The 21,164-nt window shown below is 52.2% G+C and overlaps 1 protein-coding gene across 2 annotated transcripts in view; it reads right to left on the bottom strand.

Moving 5' to 3' along the window:
- The window catches only part of LOC140429064 (complement component C6-like), a 281,293-nt gene that overhangs the window by 12,463 nt on the left and 247,666 nt on the right, over window positions 1-21,164 (bottom strand). For both annotated transcript variants that reach the window (XM_072515604.1, XM_072515605.1), the window contains exons 16-17: window positions 19,423-19,504; window positions 1,448-1,689 (exon numbers count right to left, since the gene is read on the bottom strand). In XM_072515604.1, the coding sequence (XP_072371705.1) occupies window positions 1,448-1,689; window positions 19,423-19,504 (324 nt within the window). The remainder of the gene's footprint in view (window positions 1-1,447; window positions 1,690-19,422; window positions 19,505-21,164) is intronic.

Below are 21,164 nucleotides of genomic sequence, written 5' to 3'. Positions count from 1 at the left end.
GGAGGGAGCGCTGCAGTGTTGGAGGGGGAGCTGCAGTGTTGGAGGGAGCTGCAGTGTTGGAGGGAGTGCTGCAGTGTTGGAGGGATCGCTGCAGTGTTGGAGGGAGCTGCAGTGTTGGAGGGAGCGCTGCAGTGCTGGAGGGAGCGCTGCAGTGTTGGAGGGAGCTGCAGTGTTGGAGGGAGTGCTGCAGTGTTGGAGGGAGTGCTGCAGTGTTGGAGGGAGTGCTGCAGTGTTGGAGGGAGAGCTGCAGTGTTGGAGGGAGTGCTGCAGTGTTGGAGGGAGAGCTGCAGTGTTGGAGGGAGTGCTGCAGTTTTGGAGGGAACGCTGCAGTGTTGGAGGGAGATCTGCAGTGTTGGAGGGAGCTGCAGTGTTGGAGGGAGAGCTGCAGTGTTGGAGGGAGAGCTGCAGTGTTGGAGGGAGCGCTGCAGTGTTGGAGGGAGTGCTGCAGTGTTGGAGGGAACGCTGCAGTGTTGGAGGGAGCTGCAGTGTTGGAGGGAGCTGCAGTGTTGGCGGGAGCGCTGCAGTGTTGGATAGAGCGCTGCAGTGTTGGAGGGAGCGCTGCAGTGTTGGAGGGAGCTGCAGTGTTGGAGGGAGCGCTGCAGTGTTGGAGGGAGCGCTGCAGTGTTGGAGGGAGCGCTGTATTGCAGCTGTGTGTTGTGTTCTGCTGCTTCGGATAACACAGGCTGCTACTTAATGCAGTCTTAACTAAAGGATGCTCCAGACTCTGAAATGAGTTCAACGTGTTTATTGAACTATTAGCAGAGTTCTCAAATGAGTTCGACTGTCTGCTAATCTAACTGTAGTAACTCAGTCTAACTGTAGCAGCTTGCTCTAAGCCACGTGCTGGGGTGTGATGCTGCTGATCAACCCTGTCTAACTCTCTAGATGTCTGTCTGTGGACAGAGGCAGGGTGTGAGTGCCTCATCCCTTTTATAGTGTTTATGTCATGCCCCCTTGTGGTGATGCCACCTCTGAGTGCCCTGACTGCCCATTGGTTGTGTCCTATTCTGAGTGCTCATTGGTTGCATGTTTGCAGATCATGACACTGTGTTTCCTACATTACAACAGGGACAAATGTGAGCATTCCCCGGCCGTCTGTGTGATATCCTGACGGTGGTGAATCCCGACATGGGGTGGTGAAATCAGAGTGTGGGTGTGTCAGGGTGTCAGGAGGTACAGAATGAGCAGAGTGAATCTGCGGCAGAGTCAGCGGAACAGGCAGGAATACTCAGGGAGACACTGAGGGCGAATCGCAGAGAGACAAGCTGCCAGAGAGACTTGTGATGAGTTGTGGGGTTGGTGGGGAATCGAGACAACTGACCCCCACCCTGTGGAATTCCATAGAGGGAGAGGAGTGAGGGACTGAAAAATAAACCACCCCCCACCCACCCCACCCCCTCAGAACCAGAGGGGCCATTCTCCGACCTACAGCAGTCTTCGCAATTACCTTGACATCTCTCCCAGTCATAACACGTGTTCATGAACCCGCAGGCCACCCTCCTGGAGCTGGAGATGGACAGGCGGGCACGTCCCGCTGCCTGGCCCAGGTCAGAATCCACACACTGCCCTTCCTTCACCAGTTGTAGCTCCTGCCCTTCACATCTCTTCGCTAAGTAGGCACAGGTCGAGGTTGTGACAAGGGTTTCGGTGGCGACATCGTACACACAAAGCTCTGTGGAATCAGCAGTCCTGGAAACGCGACAGCAAATAGTGAGAGATGTTAGTGAGGGACAAACACGGCCCTATACACTTTAACACAAACACATATACAGGTACAAACGCAGCCTTATACACTTTAACACAAACACATATACAGGTACAAACGCAGCCTTATACACTTTAACACAAACACATATACAGGTACAAACACAACCCTATACACTTTAACACAAACACATATACAGGTACAAATGCAGCCTTATACACTTTAACACAAACACATATACAGGTACAAACACAACCCTATACACTTTAACACAAACACATATACAGGTACAAACGCAGCCTTATACACTTTAACACAAACACATATACAGGTACAAACACAACCCTATACACTTTAACACAAACACATATACAGGTACAAACGCAGCCTTATACACTTTAACACAAACACATATACAGGTACAAACACAGCCCTATACACTTTAACACAAACACATATACAGGTACAAATGCAGCCTTATACACTTTAACACAAACACATATACAGGTACAAACACAACCCTATACACTTTAACACAAACACACATACAGGTACAAACACAGCCCTATACACTTTAACACAAACACATATACAGGTACAAACACAGCCCTATACACTTTAACACAAACACATATACAGGTACAAACACAGCCCTATACACTTTAACACAAACACATATACAGGTACAAACACAACCCTATACACTTTAACACAAACACACATACAGGTACAAACACGGCCCTATACACTTTAACACAAACACATATACAGGTACAAACACAGCCCTATACACTTTAACACAAACACACATACAGGTACAAACACAGCCCTATACACTAATGCAAACACATATACAGGCACAAACACAGCCTTATACACTTTAACACAGACACATATACAGGCACAAACACAGCCTTATACACATTAACACAGACACATATACAGAACAAACACAGCCCTATACACTAATGCAAACACATATACAGGCACAAACACAGCCCTATACACATTAACACAGACACATATACAGGCACAAACGCAGCCTTATACACTTTAACACAGACACATATACAGGTACAAACACAGCCTTATACACTTTAACACAGACACATATACAGGCACAAACACAGCCTTATACACTTTAACACAAACACATATAGAGGTACAAACACAGCCTCATGCACTTTAACAGAAACACATATACAGGCACAAACACAGCCTGATACACTTTAACACAGACACATATACAGGCACAAACACAGCCTTATACACTTTAACACAAACACATATAGAGGTACAAACACAGCCTTATGCACTTTAACAGAAACACATATACAAGTACAAGCTCAGCCCTGTATACACTTTCACAAATTTCTCTACAGTCACAAACACAGAGCTATACAAACTGAGAAAGACACATATACGTACATAGGAAAAGCCCTGTACACACCTCCACATACACATATACATACACAAACACAGCCTTGTATACATTGACACAAACACATATGCAGACTCAAACACAGCTGTTCGAACCCCCACGGAGGTCACAGTTTAAGGACAATCCGATTTCCCATGACCTCCATGGACTATGAACTTCCTCGGTAATTATCCTAGAATTTACAGTGCATAACGAGGCCATTCGGCCCGTCGAGTCTGCACCGGCTCTTGGAAAGAGCATTCTACCCAAGGTCCACACCTCCACCCTATCCCCATAACCCAGTGACCCCACCCCACACTAAGGGTAATTTTGGACACTAAGGGCAATTTATCATGGCCAATCCACCTAACCTGCACAACTTTGGACTGTGGGAGGAAACCGGAGCACCCGGAGGAAACCCACGCACACACGGGGAGGACGTGCAGACTCCGCACAGGCAGTGAACCAAGCCGGAATCGAACCTGGGACCCTGGAGCTGTGAAGCAATTGTGCTATCCACAAGTGCTGCGGTAATGAGGGGGGGGGGGAGAGGGGGAGGGGGGGCTTCCCCTTAACTAGCGGAACCCCCACTTGTATATAAACCCTGACCTCGGAGACCCCTCTGGGAGGGCAGACTTCTTGAATATCCAATAAACCTCCTGATTGTTTTCTAACTGCTGGTTCATGTGTGCTACTTTGGCGAATTAGAATCATAGAATTTACAGTGCAGAAGGAGGCCATTCAGCCCATCGAGTCCGCACCAGCTCTTGGAAAGAGCACCCTACCCAAGCCCAAACCTCCACCCTACCCCCATAACCCAGTAATCCCACCGAACCTTTTTTTTGAACACTAAGGGCAATTTATCACAGCCAATCCACCTAACCTGCACATCTTTGGACTGTGGGAGGAAACCGGAGCACCCGGAGGAAACCCACGCACACACGGGGAGAATGTGCAGACTCCGTACAGACAGTGATCCAAATGGGAATCGAACCCGGGACCCTGGCGCTGTGAAGCCACAGTGCTAACCACTGTGCTACCGTGCTGCCCACAAAGGATTCCAGTGGAGCTTCTGGAGAATTACCAAGCTCCCCGTCGGGGAATTGAACCCCGGTCTCCCGCGTGACAGGCATGGATACTAACCACTATACTAGCGAGGAGCTGCACTATGACAGCCTCATTAAAAAGCCTCACCCACCGGGAGCTCCAGCCGTTCGCCGCTCTGGTGGCCCTGGGAAGTGAGAACTTCGATTCAACGTCTCCAGTGAACGTCCGGCGTTTCCGTTTTCATCCAGCCGCCCAGGCCCAGTCCGGCCTTCCCTCCCAGAAAACTGTCCGAAACATGTGGGTTTGGCGCTGCACCCAACGAGACCTTGCGAGCCCGGTTTGTATGTGGAGTCTGCGACACTGATAGGCAGCAAAAGCCTTTGACTGTGACTGACCTAGTCTTGCGGCGCTTTGTTGAAATGACCATCGCCCGCGAGAGCGCGGAACAAGGTATCCGGGAACTCCAGGGAATGGCGGCGGTGAGCTTCGGCCCGCGCCACCGGCCCCCGGCAGCGGGGTGCCCTCCGCAGAGACACTGGCGGCATGGAGCGCCGGCAAGCATTCTCCCCCGACCGTGATGACCCGGAATACGGGCACCACCCAGCGGACGCTGGTCGCAGAGTCCAGGAGAGCAGTCAACCCCGTGAGGACCCAACCCCCCACGTCACCCCGCTGGTGCACTCATCGTCATCGGGACCAGACCCGACCCTACAGGGAGGGTGACGACAGTTCCTATAACCCGCAACACTGTGTGGCTTTGCCATGGATCGGCCCTATCCAGCTTTCGCTACAGGTAAATGGGCATTTCATTCACATGGAATTAGACACCGGGGCGGCCGTATTTGTGGTCAGCCGCCGGGCCTTCACCCGGATCTGGTCCGGCCTCGAAATGCTGACCCTTCAGGACACCAACGCCCACCTCATCACGCACAAGGAGGAACCTTTGGTGATTGCGCGTATCTCGATGGTCCCAGTCCAGTACGGGCAACAAGTGGGAAATCGCTCTACGGTCATCATCCATGGTAACGGACAAAGTCAGTTCGGGTGGGATTGGTTGCGCCACCTCCGTTTGGGCAGACAGAGAGATTGCCGGGTGAACCCGAATGGCCCTGAAGGCGTCCTGGCGAGATTCCCATTTGTATTCCAGGAGGGTGCGGCCAAGGACCACATCGGCGTCAACCCAATGACACACCCTCGATACTTTCACACCCGACCAGTCCCACACACCCTCGATACTTTCACACCCGACCAGTCCCACACACCCTCGATACTTTCACACCCGACCAGTCCCACACACCCTCGATACTTTCACACCCGACCAGTCCCACACACCCTCGATACTTTCACACCCGACCAGTCCCACACACCCTCGATACTTTCACACCCGACCAGTCCCACACACCCTCGATACTTTCACACCCGAACAGTCCCACACACCCTCGATACTTTCACACCCGACCAGTCCCACACACCCTCGATACTTTCACACCCGACCAGTCCCACACACCCTCGATACTTTCACACCCGACCAGTCCCACACACCCTCGATACTTTCACACCCGACCAGTCCCACACACCCTCGATACTTTCACACCCGACCAGTCCCACACACCCTCGATACGTTCACACCCGACCAGTCCCACACACCCTCGATACTTTCACACCCGACCAATCCCACACACCCTCGATACTTTCACACCCGAACAGTCCCACACACCCTCGATACTTTCACACCCGACCAATCCCACACACCCTCGATACGTTCACACCCGACCAATCCCACACACCCTCGATACTTTCACACCCGACCAATCCCACACACCCTCGATACGTTCATAGAATTTACAGTGCAGAAGGAGGCCATTCGGCCCATCGAGTCTACACCGGCTCTTGGAAAGAGCACCCTACCCAAGTTCAAAGTCAACACCTCCACCCTATCCCCATAACCCAGTAACCCCACCCAACACTAAGAGCAATTTTGGACACTAAGGGCAATTTATCATGGCCAATCCACCTAACCTGCACATCTTTGGACTGTGGGAGGAAACCGGAGCACCCGGAGGAAACCCACGCACACACGGGGAGGATGTGCAAACTCCGCACAGACAGTGACCCAAGCGGGAATCGAACCTGGGACCCTGGAGCTGTGAAGCAATTGTGCTATCCACAATGCTACCGTGCTGCCCGACCAATCCCACACACCCTCGATACTTTCACACCCGACCAATCCCACATACCCTCGATACTTTCACACCCGAACAGTCCCACACACCCTCGATACTTTCACACCCGACCAGTCCCACACACCCTCGATACTTTCACACCCGACCAATCCCACACACCCTCGATACTTTCACAACCAACCAGTCCCACACACCCTCGATACTTTCACACCCGACCAATCCCACACACCCTCGATACTTTCACACCCGAACAGTCCCACACACCCTCGATACTTTCACACCCGACCAGTCCCATATGCCTTGCGATCGAAGTTGGACGCAGAGGTGGACAATCTTGAGAGCTTGAAAATCATACGCCCCTTCCAATCCTCTGACTGGGCGACACCGGTCAAGCCTGTATTGAAATACGATGGCTCCACCCATCTAGCGGAGGGCAGAAGGGCGGAGCTGCTGGTTGGCTGTTGTGGGGGAAATTTGCATACGTCCACGTGTTCACCCTAACTTGAAGGTGGTTTGTGGAGGAGCTGTTGTCAAGTGACACTTAAACCCGAAACACTTCTTAATTGTTTCCCTCCCTTCCCCCTCTTTGAACCAAAAAAAAAAAATAACTGTAAAGATCAAGAGGAAGGCTCGACGGCAGGTGTTATCGTGCGGGGCGCAGAGGTTGCTGAGTGAGTGCTTGCTGAGAAGGGGAGTGCTTTCTTTTTATCTAGAGGGGAAGGTAGTGCAATGTTCCTCCTGCAGAATGTTTGAGGTGAGGGATGCCATCCCAGTGTCCCTGCTGATTTCATCTGTGGGAAGTGCACCCATCTCCAGCTCCTCAGAAACCGTGTTAGGGAACTGGAGCTGGAGCTGGATGAACTTCGGATCATTCGGGAGGCAGAGGTGTTCATAGATAGAAGTTTCAGGGATGTAGTTACTTCGAAGAATAAAGATAGATGGGTGACGGTGAGAGGGGCTGGGAGGAAGCAGCCTCAGTGTCCCTGTGGTCATTCCCCTTAGTAACAAGTATACCGCTTTGGATACTTTTTGGGTGGGGGCTTACCAGGGGTAAGCCTGGTACAGGTCTCTGGCACAGAGTCTGTCCCTGTTGCTCAGAAGGGAAGGGGGGAGAGGAGTAGAGCATTCGTCATTGGAGACTCCATAGTTAGGGGGATAGATAGGAGATTCTGTGGGAAAGAGAGAGACTAGCGGTTGGTGTGTTGCCTCCCAGGTGCCAGGGTGCGTGATGTCTCGGATCGTGTTTTTGGGATCCTTAAGGGGGAGGGGGAGCAGCCCCAAGTCGTGGTCCACATAGGTACCAACGACATAGGTAGGAAAAGGGATAGGGATGTAAGGCAGGAATTCAGGGAGCTAGGCTGGAAAATTAGATCTAGGACAAACAGAGTTAGTGGACGAATTTCTCCCCCAACGGCACGATGTCCGCCGACTGGCGCCCAAAACGGGTCCGCAACTTTGGGGACCGAGCCCCAACATTGAGGGGCTAGGCCGGCGCTGGAGGGTTTTCCGCCCCGCCAGCTGGCGGAAACGGCGTTTGGTGCCCCGCCAGCTAGCGCGGAAATGACATCCCCGGGCGGCGCATGCGCGGGAGCGTCAGCGGCCGCTGACAGTTTCCCGCGCATGCGCAGTGGGGAGAGTCTCTTCCGCCTCCGCCATGGTGGAGGCCGTTGCGGAGGCGGAAGGGAAAGAGTGCCCCCACGGCACAGGCCCGCCCGCGGATCGGTGGGCCCCGATCGCGGGCCAGGCCACCGTGGGGGCACCCCCCGGGCCCAGATTGCCCCACACACCCCCAGGACCCCGGAGCCCGCCCACGCCACCTTGTCCCGCCGGTAAATACCTACTTTAATTTACGCCGGCGGGACAGGCAATTTCTTGGCGGGACTTCGGCCCATCCGGGCCGGAGAATTGACCGGGGGGGCCCGCCAACCGGCGCGGCGCGATTCCCGCCCCCGCCCAATCTCCGGTACCGGAGACTTCGGCAACCGGCGGGGGCAGGATTCACGGCGGCCAACGGCCATTCTCCAACCCGCTGGGGGGTCGGAGAATGACGCCCAGTATCTCTGGGTTGTTACCCGTGCCACGTGATAGCGAGACGAGGAATAGGGAGAGAGAGGAGTTGAACACATGGCTACAGGGATGGTGCAGGAGGGCGAGTTTCAGATTTCTGGATAATTGGGGCTCATTCTGGGGTCGGTGGGACCTCTACAAACGGGATGGTCTACACCTGGACCAGAGGGATACCAATATCCTGGGGGGGGAAATTTGCTAATGCTATTCGTGAGGGTTTAAACTAGTTCAGCAGGGGCTTGGGAGCCTGAATTGTAGCTCCAGTATACAGGAGGTTGAGAGTAGTGAGGTCATGAGTAAGGTTTCAAAGTTGCAGGAGTGTACCGGCAGGCAGGAAGGTGGTTTAAAGTATGTCATCTTCAATGCCAGGAGCATCCGGAATAAGGTGGGTGAACTTGCGGCATGGGTTGGTACCTGGGACTTCGATGTTGTGGCCATTTCGGAGACATGGATAGAGCAGAGACAGGAATGGTTGTTGCAGGTGCCGGACTTTAGATATTTCAGTAAGCTCAGGGAAGGTGGTAAAAGAGGGGGAGGGGTGGCATTGTTAGTCAAGGACAGTATTACGGTGGCAGAAAGGACATTTGATGAGGACTCGTCTACTGAGGTAGTTTGGGCTGAGGTTAGAAACAGGAAAGGAGAGGTCACCCTGTTAGGGGTTTTCTATAGGCCTCTGAAAAGTTCCAGAGATGTAGAGGCAAGGATTGCAAAGATGATTCTGCATAGGAGCGAAAGCAACAGGGTAGTTGTTATGGGGGACTTTAACTTTCCAAATATTGACTGGAAACGCTTTAGTTCGAGTGCTTTAGATGGGTCAGTTTTTGTCCAATGTGTGCAGGAGGGTTTCCTGACACAGTATGTAGATAGGCCAATGAGAGGCGAGGCCATATTGGATTTGGTACTGGGTAATGAACCAGGACAGGTGTTAGATTTGGAGGTAGGTGAGCACTTAGGTGATAGTGACCACAATTCGATTACGTTTACTTTAGTGATGGAAAGGGATAGGTATATACCGCAGGGCAAGAGTTATATCTGGGGGAAAGGCAATTATGATGCGATGAGGCAAGACTTAGGATGCATCGGATGGAGAGGAAAACTGCAGGGGATGGGCACAATAGAAATGTGGAGCTTGTTTAAGGAACAGCTACTGCGTGTCCTTGATAAGCATGTACCTGTCAGGCAGGGAGGAAGTAGTCGAGCAAGGGAACCGTGGTTTATTCTTCGAGACAGGATCTACTCCCATTTGGAAGCAAATGGACGTATTAGTGAGAGGCAGCATGGTTTTGTGAAGGGGAGGTCGTGTCCCACTAACTTGATAGAGTTTTTCGAGGAGGTCACAAAGATGATTGATGCAGGTAGGGCAGTGGATGTTGTCTATATGGACTTCAGTAAGGCCTTTGACAAGGTCCCTCATGGTAGACTAGTACAAAAGGTGAAGTCACACGGGATCAGGGGTGAGCTGGCAAGGTGGATACAGAACTGGCTAGGTCATAGAAAACAGAGAGTAGCAATGGAAGGATGCTTTTCTAATTGGAGGGCTGTGACCAGTGGTGTTCCGCAGGGATCAGTGCTGGGACCTTTGCTGTTTGTAGTATATAGAAATGATTTGGAGGAAAATGTAACTGGTCTGATTAGTAAGTTTGCAGACGACACAAAGGTTGGTGGAATTGCGGATAGCGATGAGGACTGTCAGAGGATACAGCAGGATTTAGACTGTTTGGAGACTTGGGCGGAGAGATGGCAGATGGAGTTTAATCCGGACAAATGTGAGGTAATGCATTTTGGAAGGTCTAATGCAGGTAGGGAATATACAGTGAATGATAGAACCCTCAAGAGTATTGAAAGTCAGAGAGATCTAGGAGTACAGGTCCACAGGTCACTGAAAGGGGCAACACAGGTGGAGAAGGTAGTCAAGAAGGCATACGGCACGCTTGCCTTCATTGGCCGTGGCATTGAGTTTAAGAATTGGCAAGTCATGTTGCAGCTGTATAGAACCTTGTTAGGCCACACTTGGAGTATAGTATTCAATTCTGGTCGCCACACTACCAGAAGGATGTGGAGGCTTTAGAGAGGGTGCAGAAGAGATTGACCAGAATGTCGCCTGGTATGGAGGGCATTAGCTATGAGAAGCGGTTGAATAAACTCGGTTTGTTCTCACTGGAACGAAGGAGGTTGAGGGGAGACCTGATAGAGGTCTACAAAATTATGAGGGGCATAGACAGAGTGGATAGTCAGAGGCTTTTCCCCAGGGTAGAGGGTTCAATTACTAGGGGGCATAGGTTTAAGGTGAGAGGGGCAAGGTTTAGAGTAGATGTACGAGGCAAGTTTTTTACACAGAGGGTAGTGGGTGCCTGGAACCCGCTGCCGGAGGAGGTAGTGGAAGCAGGGACGACGGTGACATTTAAGGGGCATCTTGACAAATACATGAATAGGGTGGGAATAGAGGGATACGGACCCAGGAAGTGTAGAAGATTGTAGTTTAGTCGGACAGTATGGTCGGCACGGGCTTGGAGGGCCGAAGGGCCTGTTCCTGTGCTGTACATTTCTTTGTTCTTTGTACTAAAGCAGTCGAAACACTTGTCAAGAGGAAGAAGGAGGCTTATGTAAAGATGAGACATGAAGGTTCAGTTAGGGCGCTTGAGAGTTACAAGTTAGCTAGGAAGGACCTAAAGAGAGCTAAGAAGAGCCAGGAGGGGATATGAGAAGTCTTTGGCAGGTAGGATCAAGGATAACCCTAAAGCTTTCTATAGATATGTCAGGAATAAAAGAATGACTAGGGTAAGAGTCGGGCCAGTCAAGGACAGTAGTGGGAAGTTAGTGCTTGGAGTCTGAGGAGATAGAAGAGGTGCTAAATGAATATTTTTCGTCAGTATTCACACAGGAAAAAGACAATGATGTCGAGGAGAATACTGAGATTCAGGCTACTAGACTAGAAGGGCTTGAGGTTCATAAGGAGGGGGTGTTAGCAATTCTGGAAAGTGTGAAAATAAATAAATCCCTTGGGCCAGATGGGATTTATCCTAGGATTCTCTGGGAAGCTAGGGAGGAGATTGCTGAGCCTTTGGCTTTGATCTTTAAGTCATCTTTGTCTACAGGAATAGTGCCAGAAGACTGGAGGATCGCAAATGTTGTCCCCTTGTTCAAGAAGGGGAGTGGAGACAACCCCGGTAACTATAGACCAGTGAGCCTTACTTCTGTTGTGGGCAAAATTTTGGAAAGGTTTATAAGAGATAGGATGTATAATCATCTGGAAAGGAATAATTTGATTAGAGATAGTCAACACGGTTTTGTGAAGGGTAGGTCGTGCCTCACAAGCCTTATTGAGTTTTTTGAGAAGGTGACCAAACAGGTGGATGCGGGTAAAGCAGCTGATGTGGTGTATATGGATTTCAGTAAAGCGTTTGATAAGGTTCCCCATGGTAGCCTACTGCAGAAAATACGGAGGCATGTGATTCAGGGTGATTTAGCTGTTTGGATCAGATATTGGCTAGCTGGAAGAAGACAAAGGGTGGAGGTTGATGGGAAATGTTCAGACTGGAGTCCAGTTACTAGTGGTGTACCACAAGGATCTGTTTTGGGGCCACTGCTGTTTGTCATTTTTATAAATGACCTGGAGGAGGGCGCAGAAGGATGGGTGAGTAAATTTGCAGATGACACTAAAGTCGATGGAGTTGTGGACAGTGCGGAAGGATGTTACAAGTTACAGAGGGACATAGATAAGCTGCAGCGCTGGGCTGAGAGGTGGCAAATGGAGTTTAATGCAGAAAAGTGTGAGGTGATTCATTTTGGAAGGAATAACAGGAAGACAGAGTACTGGGCTAATGGTCAGATTCTTGGCAATGCGGATGAGCAGAGCGATCTCGGTGTCCATGTACATAGATCCCTGAAAGTTGCCACCCAGGTTGAGAGGGTAGTTAAGAAGGCGTACAGTGTGTTAGCTTTTATTGGTAGAGGGATTGAGTTTCGGAGCCATGATGTCATGTTGCAGCTGCACAAAACTCTGGTGCGGCCGCATTTGGAGTATTGCGTGCAATTCTGGTCGCCGCATTATAGGAAGGATGTGGAAGCATTGGAAAGGGTGCAGAGGAATTCTACCAGAATGTTGCCTGGTATGGAGGGAAGATCTTATGAGGAAAGGCTGAGGGACTTGAGGCTGTTTTCGTTAGAAAGAAGAAGGTTAAGAGGTGACTTAATTGAGGCATACAAGATGATCAGAGGATTGGATAGGGTGGACAGTGAGAGCCTTTGTCCTCGGATGGTGATGTCTAGCACGAGGAGACATAGCTTTAAATTGAGGGGAGATAGATATAGGACAGATGTCAGAGGTAGGTTCTTTACTCAGAGAGTAGTAAGGGCGTGGAATGCCCTGCCTGCAACAGTAGTGGACTCGCCAACACTAAGGGCATTCAAATGGTCATTGGATCGACATATGGACAATAAGGGAATAGTGTAGATGGGCTTTAGAGTGGTTTCACAGGTCGGCGCAACATCGAGGGCCGAAGGGCCTGTACTACGCTGTAATGTTCTATGTTCTATGTGGTGATTATAAGCTGAAGGCAAACTGCGTCTCCTGATTGGATCGTTACGCCATCCCTCACGTAGGGACCTAGATGCCAAGCTCAGTGGTGGCTGCTCATTTTTGAAAGTTGACATGAACCATGCGCACCTCCATCTCTCTTTGGCTCCTGACTCCAGGCATTTTGTAACCATCAACACACAGTGCGGACTATACGAGTATAGCCGGCTACCTTTTTGGGGTTTCCTCGGCGTGCGCCATCTTCCAGCGGATGATGGGGAACATCCTGCAGGGGTTCCCACGGGTGGGGATGTACCTGGACCATGTTGGGCCAGGAGCATTTGGAAAACTTGGCTGAAGTCCTCCAGCGTTTTGAGGAAACCTCTGGAGGGAGAAATGTGTGTTCAACATGGCCAAAGTTGGGCCGTCATGGTTTGCATCCAGCGGAGGAAAGGGTACTGGCTGTCCGTCAGGCCCCAGTACCCAACGACCAACGGCACTGCGCTCGTTTCTGGGCCTCGTCAACTAATATGGCAAGTTTGCACCGAACTTCGCCCCCACCTCCCCCCCCCCCCCCCCCGCATCTTCTGAAGAAAGGCCAGCAATGGGAATGGTCCCGGGCCCAGCCAAACAGCAGCTGTCATCCTCCCGCCTGCTGACCCACTTTGACCCGTTCAATCCGCTCTTGTTAGCGTGTAATGCGTCTCCCTATGGGGGTCAGGACTGTCCTCGCCTACCGAATGGGCGATGGATTGGCGCGCCCCATCACATTTACATCTCGGAGATTGGTCGATGCTGAGAAAAACTATGCACAGATCGGAAAAGAGGATTTGGCTGTAGTTTCCTGAGTGAAAAAATTCCATGAATATGTCCACGGACATCCCTTTCACCATTTTCACAGCTCACAAGCCCCTATTGGCCCTCTTCAAGGAGGAAGCAAGTCCCTCCATTGCCTCTGCCAGAATCCAGCGTTGGGCGTTATTTATATCCACATATGAGTACGTGTTGGAGCACCGTTCCAGAATCAAGAATCTACACTCCGACGCATTGGGCCGCCTCCCTCACCCCACCAGGCCACCGACGCCGGCATTGGCCAACGAGGTCATCGTTGCCCTCCATCTTATGGACTCTGCTGGTCACAGCGTCCCGCATCAGCGGTTAGACCCAGGCAGACAGTTGACCCGGGTGTAACACATCACCCTGTCTGGAGCCCAGCACAGTGCTTTGGCAAGTGACTGGGAGACCTTCACCACTGAGGCACCGGAGCTAAGCACTAAGGACGGTGCCATCTTGTGGGGAGTGTAAGCCGCTCTTGCAGGACCTCCACAATCGACAGCCAGGGGTATCCAAAATGAAGGTGCTGGCCCATAGCTACGTTTGGTGGTCAGGAATGGGGACATAGAGAAGTTGGCCCAGTGTCAGGAGCATCGCCCACAGTTATTTAAGGAGAGCAATGCCAATCAAATTGCTTGGGAACTTTGTCGAAGCTCGAAATAGCAATCTGACCCAGCCGATAAACCCCTCCCCGAACCCAAACCTCCGCAACACTTCCCAAAGATACTCCCACTCCACCCGGTCGAGGGCCTTCTCCGTGTCCATAGCTGCCACTACCTCCGCTTCTCCCTCCACCGAGGGCATCATAATCACGTTGAGGAGCCTCCGCACGTTAGTATTTAGCTGCCTGCCCTTTACGAACCCAGTCTGGTCCTCGTGAATCACCCCCGGGACACAGTCCTCAATTCTCGTAGCCAGCACTTTTGCCAGCAACTTAGCATCCACATTAAGGAGCGAGATCGGTCTATATGACCCACACTGCAGTGGGTCCTTGTCCCGCTTCAGGATCAGAGAGATCAGCGCCCCGGACATTGTCAGGGGCAAGGTCCCCCCCTCCCTTGCCTTATTGAAAGTCCTCACTAGCAACGGGCCTAACAGATCCGCGTACTTCCTATAAAACCCGACCGGGAACCCGTCCGGCCCCGGGGCCTTCCCCGCCTGCATGCTCCCCAATCCTTTAACCAGCTTCTCCAGCCCTACTGGCACCCCCAAACCAGCCACCTCCTCCTCCTCCACCCTCGGGAACCTCAGCTGGTCCAAGAATCATTGCATCCCCTCCTCCCTGCTGGGGGCTCAGACCTGTACAGATACCCATAGAAGTCCCTAAATACCTCATTTATTATCACCGCACTCCGCACCGTATTCCCCCCTCTGTCCTTAATTCCACCTATCTCCCTCGCTGCCATCCTCTTACGGAGCTGATGTGCCAGCATCCGACTCGCCTTCTCCCCATACTCATACATCGCCCCCTGTGCTTTCCTCCACTGTGCCTCTGCTTTCCCTGTGGTCAACAGGTCGAACTCCGTCTGGAGGTTCCGCCGCTCCCTGAGTAGTCCCTCCTCGGGGGCCTCTGCATAACTCCTGTCCACCCTTAAGATCTCCCCCACCAACCTCTCCCTCTCCCTGCTCTCTCTCTTCTCCCTGTGAACCCTAATGGAGATTAGCTCTCCCCTAACCACCGCCTTCAGCGCCTCCCAGACTACCCCCACCTGCACCTCCCCGTTGTCGTAGGCCCCCAAATATCTTTCAATACACCCCCGCACCCGCCCACACACTTCCTCATCCGCCAATAGTCCCACATCCAGGTGCCACAGTGGGCGCTGGTCCCTCTCCTCCTCCAACTCCAGCTCCACCCAATGCGGGGCGTGGTCTGAGATGGCTCTGGCCGAGTACTCCGTTCCCTCCACTTTCGGGATTAGCGCCCTGCTCAGAATTAAGAAATCTATCCGGGAGTAGGCTCTATGGACGTGGGAAAAGAATGAAAATTCCCTGGCCTGACAAACCTCCATGGATCCACTCCCCCCATCTGGTCCATAAACCCCCTGAGCACCTTGGCCGCAGCCGGCCTCTTACCCGTCCTGGACCTAGAACGGTCCAGTGCTGGGTCCAGCACCGTGTTGAAGTCCCCCCCCCCCCATTATCAAGCTTCCTACCTCCAGGTCCGGAATCCGACCCAGCATGCGTTTCATAAATCCGGCATCATCCCAATTCGGGGCATATACGTTCACCAGTACCACCCGCACCCCCTGCAACCTACCACTCACCATCACATATCGACCTCCATTATCCACTACAATATTCAGTGCCTCAAACGACACCCGCTTCCCCCCCCAGTATTGCCACCCCTCTGTTCTTCGCATCCAGCCCCGAATGGAACACCTGTCCTACCCGTCCCTTTCTCAGCCTAACCTGATCTGCCACCTTCAGATGTGTCTCCTGGAGCATAACCACGTCTGCCTTCAGTCCCTTTAAGTGCGCGAACACCCGGGCCCTCTTGACCGGCCCGTTTAGGCCCCTCACATTCCAAGTTATCAGTCGGATTGGGGGGCTGCTCCCCCCCGACTAGCCATCTCCTTTTCTCGGCCAGCCACGTGCCCGCGACTACCACACCCTCCAGTCCCCCAGGCGGCGGACCCCCGCCCCGACTACCTCTCCTACTTCCAGCTCCCCTTTGGCCAATGCAGCAGAAAACCTATCCCCCCCTTTACCCACCCTCCCCACCCTCCCCCCGCTAGATCCACATCTAGCCCTTTTGCTCCCCCCATAACACTCCCGTAAGTCAGCTGACTCCTGCTGACCCCGGCCTCTCCCGCCATTCCATCGACCCCCCAGTGTGAGAATCCCCCCTCCCCCTCCCTGGCAGTCAGTGTGCGCCCCCCTCCAGCACCACCCATCCCCCCCACCCCGGACCCCCACCCCCGTCCTTCCCTACCGCGGGAAAAAGCCCGCGCTTTCCTGAGCCGGCCCCGCCCCCTCTGGCGCAGCTCCTTACCCCAATTCCCCTCCCTGGGCCTCCACTCCCCCTCTTCCCTCGTGGGGGTCTGCCCCTCTAGCGCCGACGCACACACTCTCCCACAGTCTCCCCATCAAGTCCCTTCACCCATCCCCCACCCAGCACCCAAACAAAAAGAACATTCCCCAAACGCAGCAAACATCCCCCCACACAAACCCTCAATCTGAGTCCAACTTTTCAGTCTGTATAAAGTTCCAGCCTCATCAGGGCTTTCGAAATAGTGGTGCCGATCCTGGAACGTGACCCACAATCGCGCTGGCTGCAGCATCCCGAACTTCACCCCCTTCCGATGGAGCACCGCCTTAGCCCGGTTAAAACCAGCCCTCTTCTTAGCCACCTCTGCACTCCAGTCATGGTAGATTTGGATCTCCGTGTTCTCCCACCTACTGCTCCGCTCTTTCTTGGCTCATCTCAGGACACACTCTCTGTCCATAAAGCGGTGGAACCTCACCACTACAGCCCTTGGCGGCTCGTTGGCCTTGGGTCTCCTTGCTAGGACCCAGTGAGCCCCATCTAGCTCCAGAGGCCTCGGGAAAGCTCCCACGCCCATGAGCGAATTGAGCATCGTGCTCATATATGCCCCGGCATCGGGCCCCTCCACTCCTTCAGGGAGACCCAGAATCCGGAGATTCTTCCTCCTCGACCTATTCTCCAGGTCCTCGAATTTTTCCGCCCACCTCTTGTGCAGCGCCTCTTGCGTCTCCACCTTCACTGCCAGGCCCAAGATCTCATCCTCATTCTCTGAGGCTTTTTGCCGCACCTCCCGGATCGCCGCCCCTTGGGCCTTCTGGGTCTCCACAAGCTTCTCAATCGCCACCTTCACTGGCGCCAGCATTTCGGTCTTCAGCTCCTCAAAGCAGCGTCTAAGAAACTCCTGCTGCTCCTGCGACCACTGCGCCCACGCTGCTTGGTCTCCACCCGCCGCCAGCTTGCTTTTCCGCCCTCGCACTTTTCGCTGCACCAAGATCACTATTTTCACCGCTCCACTCCTGGTCCAATCCATATAATGTCGGGGGGACCTTGCTGTCACCTTCCCACACTGGAAGCTGTCGAACAATTGCCGTTGGGGCTCCTCTAGTGAGCCCAAAAGTCCGATCCAGGCGGGAGCTGCTGAACGTGCGACCTACCTAGGCATAGCCGCAACCGGAGGTCTGGCTTTGAAATGTTATGTGTTGAGTACTAGTTGCCAGTAGCTTACGTGGTTAGTAGAAAAATAATATTTTCTTATTGTACCTTCTTATTCGGAGTTATCTGTAATTGTTAGGATCTTTGCAGAATCTTCTTGTTCTTAGTCGATCGTCGACCCTGGTACCATGTCATGTTCTTAGACTGGCCGGTATGAATGGTGCACTACAGAACATCTAGTTCTTGACTCGTTAAAATAATTTATTATAAAACAAATGCGTGGTAAAGATAACCGGAATAAATATATAACAAACTACTATCACTAACCAACTATTCTAGAGCTACTGCAAAATACGTCTATCCACCAACATGACTCACTCCTAGCTCTCCGAGGCACAGAGTCACATGGTAGGTATACACTGCCACTTGGTGGTCGGAGGTCATGTACATTCTTATACACAAGATTGCTTACGCATATCATCACAGTCCCGGGTTCGAATCCTACCACTGTAGATGGTGAAATTTGAATCTGGAATCAAAGTCTAACGATGACCGTGAAACCATTGTCGATTGTTGTAAAAACCCATCTGGTTCATTAATGTCCTTTAGGGAAGGAAATCTGCCGTCCTTACCCGGTCTGGCCTACACGTGACTCCAGACCCCACAGCAATGTGGCTGACTCTTAACTGGCCCCTGGAATGGCCGAGCAAACCACCCAGTTCAGGGGCAATTCCCGTACCAGCCTCCCCGAACAGGCGCCGGAATGTGGCGACTAGGGGCTTTTCACAGTGACTTCATTGAAGCCTACTCGTGACAATAAGCGATTTTCATTTCATTTTTCATTTCAATTAGGGATGGATAACAAATGCCGACCCAGCCAGCGACCCCAAATAAAAAAACAACCACACATTCAATTCAGAGAAATGGAATACACAAAAAAAGAGACTTGGTTAGAAAGACAACAAATGCACAGGACATTGATGTGGACACACGTAATAAGAACATAAGAACTAGGAGCAGGAGTAGGCCACCTGGCCCCTCGAGCCTGCTCCGCCATTCAATGAGATCATAGATCATAGAATTTACAGTGCAGAAGGAGGCCATTCGGCCCATCGAGTGCACCGGCCCTTGGAAAGAGCACCCTACCCAAGGTCAACACCTCCACCTTATTCCCGTCACTCAATAACTCCACCTAACCTTTTTGGGCACTAAGGGCAATTTATCATGGCCAATCCACCTAACCTGCAGATCTTTGGGCTGTGGGAGGAAACCGGAGCACCCGGAGGAAACCCACGCACACACGGGGAGGACGTGCAGACTCCGCACAGACAGTGACCCAAGGCGGGAATCGAACCTGGAATCATGACCGATCTTTTGTGGACTCAGCTCCACTTTCCGGCCCGAACTCCATAACCCTTAATCCCTTTATTCTCCAAAAAACTATCTGTCTTTATCAATGCTGGACACAGACTCCCAGACGGGTCAGCAGCCAATGTCCAGACTATAACATACCCGCAATCCTCTTCTGCTGACATGCAGACGCACTGATCATCGCTCACTTTCTGTCCTGGTTGACAGACACCAGTATCGATAGCTGGAGAAAAGGATTCGCTGGGATTAGAGGGAGCTGCAGAGATTGAAGCAGTAACTGAAGGGGTTACGGCAAACTGTGTGTCACTCAATAGATGCTGGCATCCATTTCTCAATCTTTGTTATCAGCATCACTCATTACACAAACACACTCTCACACACACACACACACACACACACTCACACTCACACACTCACACCCTCACACTCACACACTCACACCCTCACTCACACACTCACACACTCACACCCTCACACTCACACACACACACCCTCACACTCACTCACACTCACACACTCACACCCTCACTCACACACTCACACACCCTCACACTCATACACACACACTCACACTCACTCACACTCACACACTCACACCCTCACTCACACACTCACACCCTCACACTCACACACACACACCCTCACACTCACACACACACACTCACACTCACACACTCACACTCACACACTCACACCCTCACACTCACACACACACACACACTCACACACTCACACTCACACACTCACTCACACACTCACACCCTCACACTCACACACACACACCCTCACACTCACACGCACACACTCACACTCACACACTCACATCCTCACACTCACACACTCACACACTCACACACACACACTCACACTCACACTCACACACTCACACCCTCACACTCACACACTCACACACTCACACTCACACACACACACTCACACTCACACACTCACACCCTCACACTCACACACTCACTCACACACTCACACATCCACACACTCACACACACACACACACTCACACTCACACACTAACTCACACACTCACACTCACACACACACACACACACTCACACACTCACACCCTCACTCACACACTCACACACTCACTCACACACACACACACACACATACACACACTCACACGCACACACTCACACACACACTCACACACACACTCACACACACTCACACCCTCACTCACACCCTCACTCCCACACTCACACCCTCACTCACACACTCACACCCTCACTCACACACACTCACACACACACATACACACACTCACATACACACACTCACACACACACACTCACACACTCACGCACACACTCACACACACACTCACACACACACTCACACCCTCACTCACACACTCACACACTCACTCACACACACTCACACACACTCACACACTCACACTCACACTCACACCCTCACACTCACACACACACTCACACACTCACACACTCACACTCACTCACTACACATACACACACACACACACTCACACTCACACACTAACTCACACACTCACACTCACACACTCACACACACACACACACACCCTCACTCACACACTCACACACTCACTCACACACACTCACACACACATACACACACTCACACACACACACACTCACACACACACACTCACACCCTCACTCACACACTCACACCCTCACTCCCACACTCACACCCTCACTCACACACTCACACCCTCACTCACACACTCAATCACACACACTCACACACACACATACACACACTCACACACACACTCACACACACACACTCACACACTCACACACACACTCACACACTCACACCCTCACTCACACCCTCACACCCTCACTCACACACTCACACCCTCACTCACACACACT

This window comes from Scyliorhinus torazame, chromosome 9 (genome assembly GCF_047496885.1).
Source record: "Scyliorhinus torazame isolate Kashiwa2021f chromosome 9, sScyTor2.1, whole genome shotgun sequence".
Taxonomy (NCBI): Eukaryota; Metazoa; Chordata; class Chondrichthyes; order Carcharhiniformes; family Scyliorhinidae; genus Scyliorhinus; species Scyliorhinus torazame.
Note: the sequence above shows the minus strand (reverse complement) of the source record. Positions and strands in the feature narration are given on the sequence as shown.